General features: G+C 38.5%; 1 protein-coding gene across 1 annotated transcript in view; it reads left to right on the plus strand.

The window, feature by feature from the left end:
- COL22A1 (collagen type XXII alpha 1 chain) overlaps positions 1 to 18,395 on the plus strand; it is a 523,255-nt gene that overhangs the window by 391,047 nt on the left and 113,813 nt on the right. The window contains exons 36-38 of the mRNA XM_027845270.1: positions 4,630 to 4,683; positions 7,267 to 7,371; positions 9,350 to 9,394. Of these exons, the coding sequence (XP_027701071.1) occupies positions 4,630 to 4,683; positions 7,267 to 7,371; positions 9,350 to 9,394 (204 nt within the window). The remainder of the gene's footprint in view (positions 1 to 4,629; positions 4,684 to 7,266; positions 7,372 to 9,349; positions 9,395 to 18,395) is intronic.

An 18,395-nucleotide genomic window follows, 5' to 3' on the forward strand; every position in this document is an offset into this window, starting at 1 on the left:
CGTAAGCAAAGTTGGGAGAGGGGAAATTTATTACAAGCTTAATTGTCCCTTACCACTATTATCTGTTTCCAAAAGTGATCAGGGAAAAGGAAAAGAACCAATGTGTTCTAAAATAATTATAGCAGGTCTCTGTGGTAGCAAAGAACTGGAAATTGAGGAGATGCCCTTCGATTGAAGAATGTCTAAACAAGTTGTGATATATGATTGAGATGGAATACTACTGTGCTATAAGAAATGATAAACTGGTTGGTTTTAGGAAAAACATAGAAAGACTTACATGAAATAATGAAGAGTGAAATGAGCAGAACCAAGAGAATGTTGTATACAGTAATAGCAATATTATTTGAAGAACAGCTGTGAATTATTCTGAATGGGTTTACAGGCCAAGAATATCATAATGGTGAACCAAAGGAGCACAATGCCCAGAGGAGGAGCTCAATAAATATGTCCTTATTTGGATTAATTATGACTGCATATAGAGAGACGGTGTCACATAGTGGACAGAAAGCTGGCTTTAAAATTGAGAAGACCTGGGTTGAAGTCCAGACTTTAACATACATTGACAGTGTAGTCCTGGGCAAGTCATTCATTCCCTATATTAATGAAATCACAGGTCTGGATATCTCCCCCACCCCCACCAAAAAGAAAAAAAAAAGACCATTTACCTTTAGAAAAATCTTAGGAAAAAATATCTGAAGTCATTCTAAGTCACCTCTCTAAAACAATGGTGCACAAACTCCCTAAGTAGAAGATAGTGTAGCTTAATGGAAAGAATGCTAATAGATTTGGGCAAATCTCAGCCTTGCCATTGGTTAGTTCTGTAGCATTATTAGTCACTTAACTTCTCTGGATTTGCAGATATTATTCTTATCTCTAAAATGGTGAGAAAAACAGTTGTCCCTACATGACTCACAGGGTTATTGAGAATACATCTAAAGTGCTTTGAAAATTATGATGTTCTATTCAAATGGCAAGTAGTTTACACATTCGTTATTCACACATATATCCTTCAACTTATTGGTTCTCCCTCCACTGACACTGAAGATCATGAGCTATCCCAGTTTTAGTAGCTCATCTTCATAAGTTGCATTGGCAAAAAATTAAAATAAAATCCTACTCCTGATTCCCAAACCCCTGGTCCTGAGCTTTTCTGTACTGAGCTAGGGTGGGCAGTGGATGACAGACACACAATCCATCATTAAACCCTAAACCTTTCCAGTTTGGTAGGACCTTGTGTTACAGTGAAACATTTATAAACCCAGAGCCACCTCCAAAGTATGATGAGCCTCTGGAGTATGATTTCAGAAAATAAAGTTACCCATCCTCCGCCTAAACAACTCCAGCAGTGAGGAGTTATTTGCCCTGATTGATTCATGTGAATTATACAGACTTAGTCCCGTGAAAGATGAGAGCTTGTCTCTAATTGGATTATAATTGGTGTAGTAGAAAAAACACAGACCTAGGAGTCAGAAATTTCAATCAGTTTGTAACAGCATCACAGATCTAAAGCTACAAGAGACATGTAATGCCATCTCGTACAATCCCTTCATTTTAGAGATGAGGAAACTGAAACCCAGGAAAGTTAGATGACTTTCCCAAGGTCACACAGGTAATTGTGAGAGGCAGGGTTGGAAATAAAGTCCACTCACTCAAGAACCTATGCTCTTTCCTATGTGCCATGCTAATTCCCATTAGTGGTGGTGGTGATGAAAGTATTGATAGCAATGGTGGTGTTGATATTGGTGATTCTACAATCAGGGACACTACAATTTGGATTAATTATCCTGGTTTATAAAGTAGACTCCTGTATCAGATTGGGGTTTGCCCTAGATAACGTCTAAGGTCATTTCTCCAAACTTTAATATCCCATAATTTCATAGGAAGAAAGTATTCCCTCTTCTTGACTTGTACATTTAAAAATCCTTTTCTTTGGAATTTCAGGATTCTCTAAATTTAAAGAAATCTTTCAAGCAAGGAAACCTGCAATTACCCAACTTTTACACCTGTCTGGATAGGATGGGAGAGGGAAAAAATGAAAAGTTTAATTAAATCATTTCCAGTACAAAGCATCCAAACCCTGATGTCCAATCCTCACCTCCTCCATTCTTTTCCACAGACTTATGCAGACTTAGGCTGGTATCTAAGGACTTTTTCAGCTATAATAGCTTAGAATTGCTTTGCCAGGGTGGCATTTTTTCCTGTGCTTGAAGCCCATTAAGATACACTTTAGTGAGTTGGAATTCACATTGAAGAGTTAACATAATAAAATCATTATGGAAACAACTTGCATCTTTTACCCTTCTCTGACTACTATAAAGGTTCTGCTCTAGGGCCTTGGTGAAAACCTCAGCTCTCTCAGGTGTAGTCTCTACCTTTCCCTGGGAAAAATTCCAATCTGAATCAATCCAATCACTCTTCAGTCTTCACTCTCAATAATCACTTAGCCCCTGGGCCAATGTTGCTTTTGCATTCTGGCCTTAAGTCCTGCAGTCTCAAAACACTGCTATTCTCCAGCCTTACTCAGTCAGTTCCTCGTTCTCTTTTTTTTTTTTTTATTGATCACTTCTTGTGGAAAGAGTAGAGGCCTTGGGGTCAGAAAACTTGGGTTGAGTTTGGGTTTCACCGCCTTTGTGGTCCCATGGAAAATCTCTGTACTTCAGCTCAGAAGATCTGAGTTTAAATCTGTTTCTGCCACTCACTACCTGTGCAACCTTGACAAATCCCTTTCAGGGCCCTTATTTCCTCCCTGTGAGATGAAGGGACTGTACTAACGAGGTTTTAAAGTGAACTTCTAGCTCTAAAATTGGAGGATTTTGATTCAGATTTATGCGATGTTTAGGACTTACAAAATATTATTTTTTCAATAGTTACCTGGGGCATGGAGTGGTAAGGGACTTCTCCTCAGTCACCCAGTCAATATATGTCAGATTTTTGACTTGAATTGAAGTCTTCTTCACCCTGAAGCAAGCTCTATCCATTATGTCATGCTGCTTGTAGTAGCAGTATTAATTGACACGTAATATTTTGAGATCCTATCATGAAGTCAAGAAGACCCAGGTTGCTCTAGGCAACTCCCTAAGACTAAGTTGTAGAGAAGGTGCTGGCCTGTCTTGGTAGAGGATATATATTTTTAACCTGGGAGTTCTCTATTCTGATCATATCAAAAGTCTAGACCTTACATAAGGCTGACCTGAGACTTGGAACCTCTAGGACAATCTCAACCTTCAAAGACCCCTCAATCTAGAAATCAGGAGATAGCTGGGTACCTTTGCCTTTCTGACTAGGGGCCCATGACTAGGATTTTACATGAGCTCCACTCTGGTAAAGACACTGCCCTCTCTGGCTGTTGTAAATCAGTAAAAACAGACACTGGGGTCATCAATGGGGAAGCCTGACTCTTACGTTGTAGGCTGATGCAATGATAAAGTCCTTTATCCTTTAGGGGAGGGAACATTGTCAAGATGTCCCCCAAACCTTCACTGTGATACTCCATACAACCCAGGCCCTCCAGACAGTGCCTATTCATCCCCAAATTTATTTCTGATTCTTCTCTTTCTTCTCCTGCCTACCCCAAACTACCTTTCCCCTATAGTGATTTTTTACCATGATGCCTCTCTCTCTTATGCCAACCAATTCTCAGACTATAAATTGCAGAGAACTTACTGATTTTCATTGGTAGCTGGAGTATCTTTCCCAGAAGTTTCTGACATCTATGAAATCACAGTTTGAGGGGAAATGGTGTGATTCTCATGAGGTATGTTAGTGCAAGTATTATTATACCTGTTTTGCTGATAAGAAAACTGTAAGCAAAATAAGGTTAGATGACATCTATTTACTTAACTATTTAGCATCAGAGTCCATATTTGCCCCCGAGTCTTCTTGACTGGTCCATTGGTTTTCTTGAATTATTTAATTCAACAACTCTTTTCTTATAATGGAATTCCTTTACTATAAGGTCTTGTAATTTTCTATTGGTGAAGCTAACCAACAATTGATGCAGCCCATGAATTATTATAATATCTTCCAAAGCATGTCTATCTTTTCCTAAGTGTTTTTTATCTCAACTTACTTGACCCTCAAGACTATCATGTGATATAAACCCCAATTTAAGTGAGGATGCTAAAATTAGGAGAAGCAATGTCTGCTGAAAAGAATCACACAGTGAACTACCTGTCTGCATAAGATATGACTCTTCAGAGGTTTTTATGTGGCTCTTGAGAAAGATACAAAGGGGGAAATGCCAGCAAATATTATATTGATGGTGTGATTAAAGAGAATGTGTTATCATTGGAAAGACTTACATTTTATTTATATAGGAATAGGTGAGGGTGCTGTAATCAAATAGAATTAGTATTAAAATAATAAATACATTAGGTGGTAACATTTTGAAAAGGAGATATACCCTTTGTTGATGACATTTGTGAATACCAATCCCTTCCTTTGGTCACTGACTTTGGCCTAAGTTTTCAATTTTCTACGGCTCTAATAAGGAAAGATTGACAGAGACATCGGGGCATAATGATGGGCTAGAAAGAATATTAGTAATCTGTCTTTGGTTGCCATGTGGAAACAATAGTCCTGAGTATTCTTAAAATGCATTTTTATACCAACCTTTTTTTTTCCCTTCAGGGCATACCTGGAGTCATGGGCCCACCAGGAAAAACTGGGGAGAGAGGAGAAAAAGTAAGAAGTGGTGATCAATTTATTTGACCTTGAGCAAATCATATTTTTGCTATAAACCTCAGTGTTTTTCTTCTATAAAATTAGGTGGTTAGATGACATAATGTCTAATGTCCTTTTTGGGTCTAACATTCTGTTTTCTGTTCTAACATTTTAAGTTCTAAGACTTTTTCCAGTGCTAACATTCCAAGAACCTCTCATTAATTGGCACACAAGTATTTGCAATACTCCATAGAACACATCAGAATATGCTTTAAACTCTCGATCACAGAATTCAAGGACTTGAAGGATCTTTTACAAAGGCAACTATATGCCTTTATAAATATGTCCTTCCAAAGGTCTGAGAATGAGAGATTGAAGACAACTACAATGAAGAAAATTCTATGTATATTCCTATTAACCTCAAAGTTTAGCAGCCCTTTTAACATAGCAGCAAATTACCAGTCTAAGACTTTATCACTTTCTTGAATGTACTCTACACTGTAGCCAAATTCTGTGACTCACTCTTTTCTAAGTTTGTCTTACATCATCTTTCCTATGCTCTTTTCTTAGCCTGGTCCAACCTCTCCATAATATTTTTATTTATTTATTTTTAAATTATCTATTTTTATTGATAGAATTTGTGTTTATATCAAACTGATTTCCAAATATATCCCTCCCTTCTTCCATTACCCTGTGAATCATCCCTCATGACAAAGATTTTAAAAGAAAAAGGAAAAAAATCAGTTTATTAAAGCTAACCAACATATCAACTGTCCCATCATAGATTTGAAATCTTACCCATCTTTCAAGGTCAAACTCAAATTCTCAGGAGCTGTTTCCCTCATGATTCCCCCAAATGAATATGCTTTTAAAATGTTCAGTGATTTGTTCAGTGCTTATCAATATAAATTATTCATTGTCTTTGCCCTTAAGAAACTTATCATCTAGCAGGCAGGAGAAAAATATGTGCACAAATTCAACTAAATTTAGTTCAACAATTATTAAGGACCGATTATGTGCTGAACTTTATGCCTAGTACCTTAGGTGCTTAAGTAAACATAAATATAGTACTAATTAGACTAGAAATGCATTAGATTTCAAGCTCTTTAGGGCAGGGACCAGATCTTATTATTTCTCCACAGTTCCTACCTAGGACAGGCCTTTATAGTAGGCATTGATTGTTTGTTGGATTATTGATTTGTGCAAAGTACTTTGAAATTCCACAAATGTAGGATCACTTCTGGAACTAATCAGAGTTTTACACAAGTGCCAGATAAGTATTGGCTAATTTGATCTCTGGATTCAAAATCAATAATTTCCTATATATTATAGGAACATAGACACAGCTGAGAACACTAGCAGGAGTAGCTCCTGGGAATTTTATTTTCCTTTCTCCATTTGATCTTTGTGTTTGCAAGAAATGGTTTCTATTTGTATCCATGGACAGTTTCTCTGTTTTGTTGTTTCGTGTTTTTTTTGGTAAAAAATACATCTGGGTCTTATTTTTAAAAAAAAGTTTTTTGAGGAGGCAATAAAAAAATTCTGTCTTTGCCAGTGCAGTATAATTTAATATAGCTAAGGTAAAATCCTTTATTTAGGTTCAAAAAATCAATTGCATAGGTACAGGAAGGGAGAGACCTCACCTAGTTTGATATGATAGTCAGTGTGACAAAAATCTAGGTCTATTGTCCAAAATTGGGTATGAGTCTAAAGTGTTACATGAATCTAAAAGTCCAGAACAAAAACAAACCAAAAAGGAAATGAAACTTTAGGCTTAATTAAAAGAAGCAGAATGTAAGAAAATATAAGGTGATATCCTGCTCTACTCTTCTCTATTCAGACTCCATCCTGCATATTGACTTCTTGGCACCATATTTTCAGAGGGATGTAGACAAACTAGAGTGTGGCCAGGAACATAAGAGTTCATATGAAAGTACATATTACGACATTTGGAGCGTTTGGGGTTGTTTAGCCGAGAAAAAGGAACACACTATAATGATCTTTAGATATTTAACTGTCAGTAGTGGGATCAATCTCATTCTGTGTGACTAGAAAGATCAGGTTTAGGGTAAGACATTAAGAAGTAGATTTTACTTCTATATAAAGAACTCAGTTACAATTAGGGATGATCCTTTTTGGAATGGATTGTCTTGGGATAAGGTGAGCTCTGCTATTAGCAGTGTTCAAGCAGAGATTGGGAGGCCACTGGTTGAGGGGGCACAAGGTAAATGTTGGATCTACATGACTGAAAAGGTCCATTCTATTTGAATTTGTGAGATAATGGCCTGGATATAAAAACCAGAGTTAATCTTAACAACAGAAACAAAAACAAAACAAACAAACAAACAAAAAAACCACTGGTTATTGTGACAGGATATCTTAAAATAGATATTGGTTGACCACTCCTCCAATATGCTGTAGAGTTTTAAAACATATTGTATATGTTTTAAGTAGTGGTTGAATTGGTTATTTCTGAGGTCCCTTACAAAACTGAGATTCTGAGGTTCTATATTAAGCCTACAAACCAATATCTTGGTGGCACATAATTGCATATTGATTCTGAAGATTATCTCAAACCTGAAATTATGTTTTTGCTACCTGCAGGGGGAACCTGGTGAAGAAGGAAAAACAGGACCACTTGGTCTCAGAGGTGACCCTGGACCTCCTGGAGAACCTGGGCTGCCTGGGAAAGGGAAGGAAGGAGATCCAGTAAGTTGAGATTTCACATGGCTCCTGTATCACAGGGAGCCACATGATATAATCATGATAAGGATTTGCTAGAAGTAATTCCCCAGAGACTTCTATTTTGTTGTTTGGTGTACATGATTGAGTTATACAATCACATACAACCTTATAAAGTTGGTTGTGAATAAGGTTTTGCTTTGTTTTGTTCTTTGTAAGGGGGTATGGTAAGGAGGTTGATGAAAGAACACTTCCGCTGAAATAAGCGATCAAAAATTTCCTACAAAAAGCCCACATCAACATAATGAGAAATGTAGCTCTAGCATCCAGTTCTGACATATCATTTACAAGGATACCCCCATAAAAAGTAGCATTACAAAAGAGCAGGAGGGTGATTGACCTTGTTTCAGGAGAATGGAAGGTCCTAAGGGATAGATGTCATGGACCAGTATCAGCAGAAAAACAGCTACACCCCCACAGGATGGCTCATTGGTTGATCAAGTTGTTAGGGGCAGGGCAGAGATGGAGAGTGGGCAGTGAAGGGAGTGGCAATGTCTTTCTGGGAGCTTCTTCATAGAGAGAAGTATCTTTGGAAGGATAGCTTAGAGTGTGGGGAAGTAGAGAACAGATTTTGGGACAGGAATACTACTATGTGTCCCATAGTGAAGAACCAAAAAACCATGGCCAGGAATTAGAACAAGGACATCAAGATATGGAAGCAGTGGCAGGGGGTCAGTACATGGAATCTAATCAGGGGAATCTAAGCAATAGGAAATAAGAATCAGAGTCAAGAAATGAAAGCGGGGTGGGTCTGCTTCAGCTCTGACAGTGGGTGTGGCCACATTTTCTTGCTATGCGTTTCATTATCTGTAACCATTCTCAAATGCAATCATTGCCCCATTCACTGGTGCCTCTATAGTCTTTTGTACCTGTCAACAGTGTGGTCTGGGCACCAGGCACTTGACCTTTTTTTCTTTTTTCTGCTGTTCTTTCTTATTAGTCCATTAAAAATATGGGGATTAACATGTGCATCAATTTAAAAAAAGGGGCATTTGCCCTCAAAAATACCAGAACATGGACACTTTGTTAAGTATAAACTCTGTGTCCTCATGCTCAAGGCTCTCTCTAGCTCAGAATCAATCACTGATCTGACTTCCTCTTTCATTTTTACTTAGTCCAATTCCAACCTAGTACTTCATGGCAATCAAAGACACAGGTCCTGCTCCCACCTATGTACCTTTTTGTATACTATTTCCACCTCCCAGAATATCCTGCCTCCCTTAGCATCTCTAAATCCTATCAATCCTTCAGGATTCAGTTTAAGGCCCATTTCTTCTTGGGAGTCTACCTCAACTAGCTGAACCCTATTAAACCCCATTCTCCATATTGCCGTGCGTCTTTGTTTGCCTTACACTGTTTACATAATTAAAAGATGTCAGGGCATGGGAAATTTAGACCAATATATCAAATCAACAAGCATTTATTAAGTACTTAATATTTCCAAGCACTGTACTTGGGGAGACTACATATATATAAATATACACATATATATACACACATATATATACACACACATATATATACACATGCATGTGTGTAGGTATGTGTATCTATACATATACACATATATGTATATCTGTATGTGTATATATATATAGAGAGACATATACGTACATACATATACATATACACACAAATACAGTCTCTGCCATCAAGGAGCTCATATTTTAATGAGAAAGACAGCATGCAAAATATTATGTACATTCAAGATTTATACAGTGTAAATGGGAGATAATTTTAGAGGAAGATATTTCTAAATTATTTCCTGTGCCTTTGTCTTAAGTCTCCAACTGCATTACGAGGTTTTTAAAATGCTGGGCCGTGACTTCCTCTTTTTCTCCTGCAGCATCGAGCACAGAACTAGGCACATCTCAGATCTCCAAGAAATACTTATTCATTGGTTGATTGTTCATAACTTTGTTCCTTCCTGTGTTCTTTTTGCCAGGGACGCCCTGGTGAGCCTGGGTTACCGGGGCCTCAAGGACACAAGGTAAGTCATTGTCATTCAGGAAAGCAATAAATGGGCATGAAATGTGTCTGGCATATGAGAAAATCATAACATTTCAGGTCACTCTAATCCACTTCATTGTGAGGCCACTTCTTTGGGAAAGGCCTGATACTATTTCTCTTGCAAGGTACTTCTTTAAAAAACAAAATAATGTTTTTACTAGTCCCAGTCATTCTTTCACCAACAAAGCCTAGTGTTCCATGATTTATCAAGTGGTCTTCATGAGTTGCCTGAAGAAAATAAGAAATCATTACTTAATTGATACTTACATTAATCAGCAAGGATTCATTAAGTACTCACTTTATGCTAAGCACTATGCCAAATACTGAGGATACAAAGAAAAACTAAAGACAGTCCCTGCCCTCAAGAAGCTTGCATGGTAGTGGCGGAGACAACACGTACATCAATGGGAACACACAAGACGCATACAGAGCAGGTAGAAGTAGCCGTAAAGGGAAAGACATTAGCAGCAATGGGGACCAGGAAAGGTTCTTTGTAGAAGGTAGAGCTTGAATTAAGTCTTTAAGAAAATAAGTGATTCTATAAATGGAATTGAGGAAGATATGCATTCCAGATATGAGAGTAGACATGCAAAGGCATGGAGACAAGAGATAGAGGTGCCACCTCACTGTCTCTACTTAGTCTAATCATCCTACAATGGATCCAGGCTCTTACTGGCTCCATGATTAAAATGCTTCCATCTTGTTTAGACCCTCCAGAGCTTGTACAGAGGATATGGCAGAAAAATAAATGGATTTGGAGTGAGAAGGTACAGGTTAAAATCCTATCTCTACCAATTACTACCTAGATGACAGGGATAGGGTCAAAAATTGGAACTGTGAGTTCTTTAATATAGGGAATTCCCAGGTGAAGAAAATTCCTTTACTAATTCAGATGCCTTTCTCTGAAACAGAGTCTTAGAGAGTTGCCTAGAGCAGTGGTTGTCAAACTCAAATAGAGACAGATTCCCGTGGCTGCATATTGACTTAGAAAACTAGAAGTTATCATTTTCTAATTTGTATTGCATTTTTATTTATTTTGCTAAACATTTCCCAATTACATGTTAATCTGATTTGGGCTGAACTCTAGAGTTTTGCTGGTGTCTGATGATGTGAGTCTGACACCTATTGAAAGGTGAAGGCCACAGTCACACAGCTCATATATGTTGGAGGTAGAATTTGAATCCAGGTCTTTCTGGCTCTAGCCATTATACTATACTGCCTTTCATCATCTCTGTGACCTTCAGAGAATGGGTCTCAGTTTGCTCCTCAGCATCTTAGGTCTGACATATCCTGAAGAGCATCTAGAGGAAACAGAATGGTGAAGGGCCTTAAGCTCATGTCCTATGAGAATCAGTTGAAGGAATTAGAGTCTGTAGCCTGAGGAAGAGAACAGAAAAGGGTTTTATTGGATGGCCTCTATGGCCTCTTCCAGCTCTAAATCAAAGATCTTTTGTTATCCTAGTAGAGACCAGGGTTACCTCTGTACAATGATGAAGCATCAAAGAACATAGCAGAGTCGTGTGTAGGCAAAGTGATGTATGTAGGAGTTGTCTTCCAACAATGTATTTAAGAAGAAATCACCTTCAAATATCCCCTTAGCCTGCAATATTTTCCAGAATCTGAATGTCTTATGTCTCTAGGCCTTGTGAGGGGTAAAGTTTCCTTTGAAATTACTCCTAGACCCCCAATAATCTCTCTTTTGCTCTTGAGTAGTCTAATGGAAAGAACACTTAACTAGGAATCAGAAGATCTGAGTTCTAGACCGTGTTTTACTACTTCCCTACTAACTGGCAGTCCTTGAGCAAGTCAGTGAACTGCTCTGATCTTCCATTTCTTTATCTGTAAAAAGAGTATTGAACTTCCTGCCCACTTCACAAAAGGGTTATGAGAATCCAGTTATGCAAAGGGCTTTGTGTGTACAAAAATGCTTTGTAAAGAAAACATCTTATTGCTCTTAATGGAAGGAGGATCCCAATGATCATATCAATTAAGAATACTGACTCTCATCCTAGCCCCTCAACACCAGGCAGCTCATATGCAAACAAGTATACAGACTTCAGAAGAAACAGAATCTTGGTGTAATGTTTTAAGTGGCATCTTTCTATAGTAGCAAGAGCAACAAAATTGATACCAAGAAGCCTTGAGTCCTAGTCCTGTTTCTGCATCTAACAAGATGTGATTTTAGGCAAATCATTTCTCCCTCTCTGAGCTTCAGTTATAATCTCTGTAAAGTGAGGGACTGAATAACCTCCGATCTTTCTTCTAGCTCTAATATTCTTCATTCTCTGTTCTGTAACATTTTGTATTCTAACTTTTCTTCCAGCTCTTATATTCAATGTTCTGTGTCCAAGATACTTATATATCAGATCTGTGCATTTTCTGTTCCCCAAGCCTGGAATGCCCTCCCTACTTATCTCTACCTCCTGGCTTCCTCCACATCCCATCTAAAATCCTTCCTTCTATAAGAAATCTTTCCCAATCCCCCTCAATGCTAGTGCCTTCCTTCTGTTGATTATTTCTAATTTATTCTATATAATAGATTGCCCATAGTAGACTATGAACTCATAAAAAGCAGGGACTATCAGAGGAGCGGAGCCAAGATGGCAGAGGGAAAGCAGTGACTGTCTTGAGCTCTCTCCCAAAGCCCTCCAAATACCTAAAAAAATGGCTCTAAACAAATTCTAAAGCAGCAGAACCCACAAAAAGACAGAGTGAAACAAATTTCCAGCCCAAGACAGCCTGGATGGTTGATCAGAAAGGTATATCATGCCAGGCTGGGAGAGGAGAGCAGTTTGGTGTGGGTGCGCAGGCTTAGAGCAGGCCTCAGAGGACTGAATCACAGGCAGCTGTGGCAGTTTCCAGACTTCTCAACCCCTGAACGCCAAAGACAACTTAGAAGGTCAGTGGGAAAAGTCTGTGACTGCAGTGAGAGAGGAGCTAGGTTTCAGCCGCAAGTCTCGAGCGAGCGCAGCCAGGGCCGCGGCTTTTTCCTGAGCTTCTGGCCCACAGACTGAGGGGGAATCGAGTGGCTGATCAGAGGCGGATTGCAGGGATCTCTTTGCCAGTGCTGAGGCAGGAATCTCTTGCTTTACTAGTGCTTGGATCTGGGTCACAGTTCTGAGGGGCGGTTCTGGGGTGGGGAGGAATGCTGGTGTGGTGAAGCTTGTTGTGGCTGGGAGAGGAAACACCTCGCCCCTTATCATACACCCTTGGAAGAACTGAAAATTTACAGGTACCTAGAAGTACCTCTGAAAACAGCTGTACAAACCCCCAAAGCTTGGGTCAGTACACTCTTCACATCAGAAGCAGACTTTTACCTTAACAAAGAGTTTAAAACTCAAGTAATTGGCCAGGATCATGAGTAAGCAGCGCAAAAAGAGTCAGACTATATTATCTTACTTTGGTGACAAAGAAGATCAAAACCAGAAGAAGACAACAAAGCCAAAACTCCTACATCCAAAGCCTCCAAGAAGAATGTGAATCAGTCCCAGGCCTTGGAAGAGCTCAAAAGGGATTTTGAGAAGCAAGTAAGAGAGGTAGAGGAAAAACTGAGAGTTTTGCAAGAAAATCATGAAAAACAAGTCAACAGCTTGCTAAAGGAGACCCCAAAAAATGCTAAAGAAAATAATACCTTAAAAAATAGCCTAACCCGAATGGCAGAAGAGGTCCAAAAAGCCAATGATAAGAAGAATGCCCTAAAAAGCAAAATTGGCCAAATGGAAAAGGAAGTCCAAAAGATTACTGAAGAAAATACTTCCTTAAAATTAGAATAGAGCAATTGGAAGCTAGTGACTTTGTGAGAAATCAAGATATTGTAAAACAAATCCAAAAGAATGAAAAATTGGAAAACAATGTGAAATATCTCATTGGAAGAACAACTGACCTGGAAAATAGATCCAGGAGAGAGAATTTAAAAATTATTGGACTATCTGAAAGCCATGATCAAAAAAAGAGCCTGGACATCATCTTTCAAGAAATTATCAAGGAAAACTGTCCTGATATTTTAGAACCAGAGGGCAAAATAGAAATTGAAAGAATCCACCAATCTCCTCCTGAAAGGGATCCCCAAAGGAAAACTCCTAGGAATATTGTAGCCAAATTCCAGAGTTCCCAGGTCAAGGAGAAAATATTACAAGCAGCCAGAAAAAACAATTCAAGTATTATGGAAACACAATCAGGATAACACAAGATTTAGCTGCTTCTACATTAAGGGACCTCAGGGCATGGAATATAATATTCTGGAGAGCAAAGGAGATAGAATTACAACCAAGAATCACCTACCCAGCAAAACTGTGTATAATCTTGCAGGGGAAAAAATGGTCATTCAGTGAAACAGAGGACTTTCAAGCATTCTTGATGAAAAGACCAGAGTTGAATAGAAAATTTGATTTTCAAATACAAGACTCCAGTGGAACATGAAGAGGTAAACAGGAAAGAGAAAATCATAAGAGACTTACTATGGTTGAACTGTTTACATTCCTACATGGAAAGATGATATTTGTAACTCATGAGACCTGTGTCAGTATTAGGGTATTTGGAGGGGAAAAAATTATATGTACGAATATATAGATATAGATAGATAGATAGAGGGCGCAGGGTGAGTTGAAAATGAAGGGGTCATATCTGGAGAATAAAATTAAGAGGTAAGAGAGGAATATATTAGGAGAAGGAGAAAGGGAGAGGCAGAACAGGGTAAATTATCCCACAAAAAAAAAAAACAAACAGAAAAGAAAAGGCTCTTACAGTGGAGGGAAAACGGGGGAAGGTGAGAGGGAATGAGTGAATCTTATTCTCATAGGATTTGACTTAAGGAGGGAATGACATACACACTCAATTGGGTGTGGAAATCTGTCTTACCCTACAGGAAAACAGGGGGGGAAGTGGGGACAAGAGAGTATGGGAATGATAAAGAGGAGGGCAGATTGGGAAAGGGAGTAATCAGAAGCAAATACTTCTGAGCAGGGATAGGGTCAAAAGAAAGAATAGAATAAATGGGTGGGTGGGATAGGATTAAGGGAAATAAAGTTAGTTTTTCACAGCATGTCTACTATGGAAGTGTTCTGCATAACTGCACATATATAACCTATATTTAGTTGCTTGCCTTATCAATGAGGGTGGGTGGGGAGGGAGGAAGGGAGAAAATTTGGAACTCAAAGTTTTAAAAACACATGTTTAAAAAAAATGTTTTCACATGCAACTGGGAAATAAGAAATACAGGAAATGGGGTACAGAAATCCATCCTGCTCTACAGAAAAATTGAAGGGGAAGGGGGGGAGAGATAGAAGGGGAGGCAGACTAGGGGAAGGGGTATTTAGAATGCATGCCATCTTGGGCTTGGGGGAGGGGTGAGATGGGGTGAAAATTTGGAACTCAAAATCTTGTGGAAGTAAATGTTGAAAACAAAAAAATAAATAAAAAAATTACCATGAAAAAAAAAAAAACAAAAAACAGGGACTATCTTTTGCTTTTTTTGTATCCCTAGCAGTTAGCACGGTGGCTAACACATAGTAGGTACTTAATAAATCTTTATTGACTAACTATCCTAGTATCATATGTTCACTAGTCTCTACCATTACTTGTAGTTATGTTCCAGTGTCCCCTGAACTGAGGTCCCTTCCAGCTCTAACATTTTATGATGCCGCGAGAGTGTGGTTTGGAACTAATTGTTGCTGCTCCGACAGCGGCACTGGGAAGAGAGGCAGATGATGTGGAGTGGGAGGTATGACACTAGGGAATAAGCAGCAGACTAGGGGAAATTACATCCCTTATCTTGTACAGTCAAGGGTCAAAGGCTGCAAATAATGTCATCAAATTTGAAAATTAAGCCTGATTTTTTCTTTACCCATTGCTTCATTGGCATGCCCTGCTTGATTACTCAGAAGCCTATGAAAGGCTTGTTTGTCCTTCTCTCCTCCCCAACTCCCCAGCGTCTTAACAGAGAGTAAACACATTGCATCTTTACTGTCTCCATTCCACAAGCACTCACCCTTTTATTGCTTAACCTTCCATTTTAACTTCCACTGAAATAGCATCTAAACCATTTCTTGGGTATTGAAAATATGGGCTATTAAGCTGGGGATCTATTTCCCCAGGACAGGGTCAGAATTTCAATGAGCCATAACACGGAAAAATGGACAAAAGACCAGCAAATATTCTGAAAAGAGCAGTTGAGGCCTGGACTCCAGGGAATGTCCAGGGAGCTCTTTCCCTTTTCTATCTATTATTAGTGTAGGAATAATTGCTTTAAAATCTGATCCTCCCAGGGGTAAGCTGCTTTTAGACAGAGATACAGAATTCATTATCATAGAATATCAGAGTTACAAAGTAACTCAGAAGTATTCTAGTCCATCCCTCTAATCCTCATTTTATAGAAGTTGTTAGGACCATAGATTTGAAGCTAGAAGGGACTTTAGAGGGCATTGAGTTAAACCTCCTTATTTTACAAATAGGGAAACTGAGGCACAGAAAGGTTAAGTGTCACACAACTGGCAAGTTTCTAAGGCAGGATTTGAACTCAGGTCTCCCTGATTCCAATATTCTAATGCTCTTTGTGGTATGTCATATGCTGCCTCTCTTAGGAAACTGAAAACCGGAGTGAAAAAGTGACTTATACCAGATCATACAGTTGGTTAGTTGTAAACTGAGGCTAGAATCAAGGTTTTCTGAATCCCAGTCCGTTGTCCTAGACTTTGTTATGCCAAACAACATTGCATGGAATCTTAGAATTAGAGAATCATAAATTTTAGGAGTTATGAAGGATATAAAGCTAGAGCAGGGTTCCCCAAATGTTAGGGCTGGAAGGAACCTTGAAGTGAGATTGTCCCAATCCCCAGCAGTCCAATCACCTGTACAATGTAGGAATTATTTTGGTAAAAATAGTTTATCCTCAAAAAGTAGTACCAAAATGACAAAGTTTCCCTTATCATCACTACATATGAGCATGGACTCATAGGTTGAGTTAGGGCTATAAACGACCTTAGAGGGCATCTGGTATATCATCCTCATTTTATATATGAGAAAACTGAAGCAGATCAAGATTAAATGACTTACCTGTGATCATGAAGTCAAAGGCAGGATTTGAACCCATGTCTTTCTGATTCCAAGTTCTACATTTTAACAACTGTACCATGCTATATGTTTTATTTCCCGGAGAGATTTCACGTATATGATCTTGCAATATAGTTAGGATATAATGAAACTAACCCTGGATTTGTTTTTCAAAATATATTATCCTAAACCTCTGATTCTTACTCCTTAGGTGACCGTGATTGTCACTAAACTTTTCTGGACCTCAGTTTCTTTATCTGTAAAAATTGAAGGGTATAGTCCACTACATGATCTCTTTGGGCCCTTTAAACAAAAAATTATATGGCCGTAAGGAACCTATAAAGCAGGATGAGGAAGGTCAATGGTCCTCAGTTTTGACGATGAGAGAAACTGAGGCTAAGTAACTTTCATATAGTTGCTAATTTCTGTTATTGCTATACAAACAACACTTCTAGAATCTCACAGTTTCAGTTCTGTGACGTGTATTGCCTTTGTTTTCTTTTGAGCCCCACAACAACTTTTGAGGTAGACACTTCAGGTTTTATTATTACAATTTTCCAGATGAGGCTCAAGAAGTTTAAGTGACTTGCCTATAGTCACATTGATGGTAAGTATCAGAGGCAGGGATCTGACCTATTTTCCTGACTTCAAGTCCAACATTCTATCCCATAGTTAGTGTTAAAACTTAATGCTCTCACATCACCTAACTCCAAGCCCATATCCTTTGTAGTCAGTGACACTATCTTCCATGTGCCTTATGATAATCTTCTGGTCATTAAAAAGCTGGTATTTTCACGTACTGTTGTTTGTCCTTTGTTCTTGAAGAGGACCATGGCATCAGGAAGGTGATGCCATGACTTACAAGTGAATTGGACTTAAGTGAGGGAGTGCTGTGCAAAGTCACCAGCCTCATTCTCTCCTCTGAAACCCTGTGGGTGGTCATCGACTGTATGTATATAAATAATATTTCTTTCTAATGGTCTGTGAAACCTTCTCTAAAATGTATAATACAAAACAAGCAGGAAAATGAATGAAATGTACTATCAAAAAAGTAAAGAAACCACCCACAAACAACAACTACTACCACCTCTGACTGGTCCTAAATTCAGTTTTCCATTTCTGAGAGGTTATATTTTTCTCTGGATCTTCCCTTGCCACTATGTCCCCTTGCTGTGATTTGTCTATGAGGATAAAAGTCTGGATAACAGGAAAAGTGGAGAAATTGGTGAGAGGGACAGGTTTGGAAATATAGATAACAAGTTCAGTTTGGGACATAGTGAATTTTAAATAATAGTGGGATGCTCAGTTGGAAATGTGCAGCAGTTAGTTGGAGACATGAGACTGCTATTCAACTGAGAAATTAAAAATACATGTAGGTTTAAGCATCACTTCCATGCAGGTAATAATTGAAGACATGGAACTGGCTAAGATTGCTAAGAGAGAAAGAATAGAGAAATATGAAAACAGGTCAGAATGACACCCGTACGTAAAGAAAAAGGAGAAGAGTTAGAAAAAAAACAAATAAACAAAAACAAAACACAAAACCCAGAAGTGGTCCTGCACATAAGTGAACCAGGAGAGAGTGCATTGTCACCAGAAGATAATGGAGGAGAAAGTATTTAGGGTAATCACTAATAGTGTCAGTTGCCATACAAAGATCAAGAATGAAGATAGAAAAGGCCATTGGTTTTGATAATTAAGAGGTCACTGATCACTTTAGAGGGTGCTATGTTTGTAGAAAGGTAGTGACTAAAACCAAATTTCAAGGCCATTTCAATTCATTAGAGATTGAGTAGTGTTTGAATGATAAAGATATAGAGACATTCAATTGAGATTCGATAATGTGACCTTGCTTTCCCAAACACTCATCTGACCTTAGGTAAAAGTCACATTAGTATTGAATAAAGGGTGAAGGAATGTGGGGAATTGTCCCA

This window comes from Vombatus ursinus, unplaced genomic scaffold (genome assembly GCF_900497805.2).
Source record: "Vombatus ursinus unplaced genomic scaffold, bare-nosed wombat genome assembly UNPS02005236.1, whole genome shotgun sequence".
Classification (NCBI taxonomy): Eukaryota; Metazoa; Chordata; class Mammalia; order Diprotodontia; family Vombatidae; genus Vombatus; species Vombatus ursinus.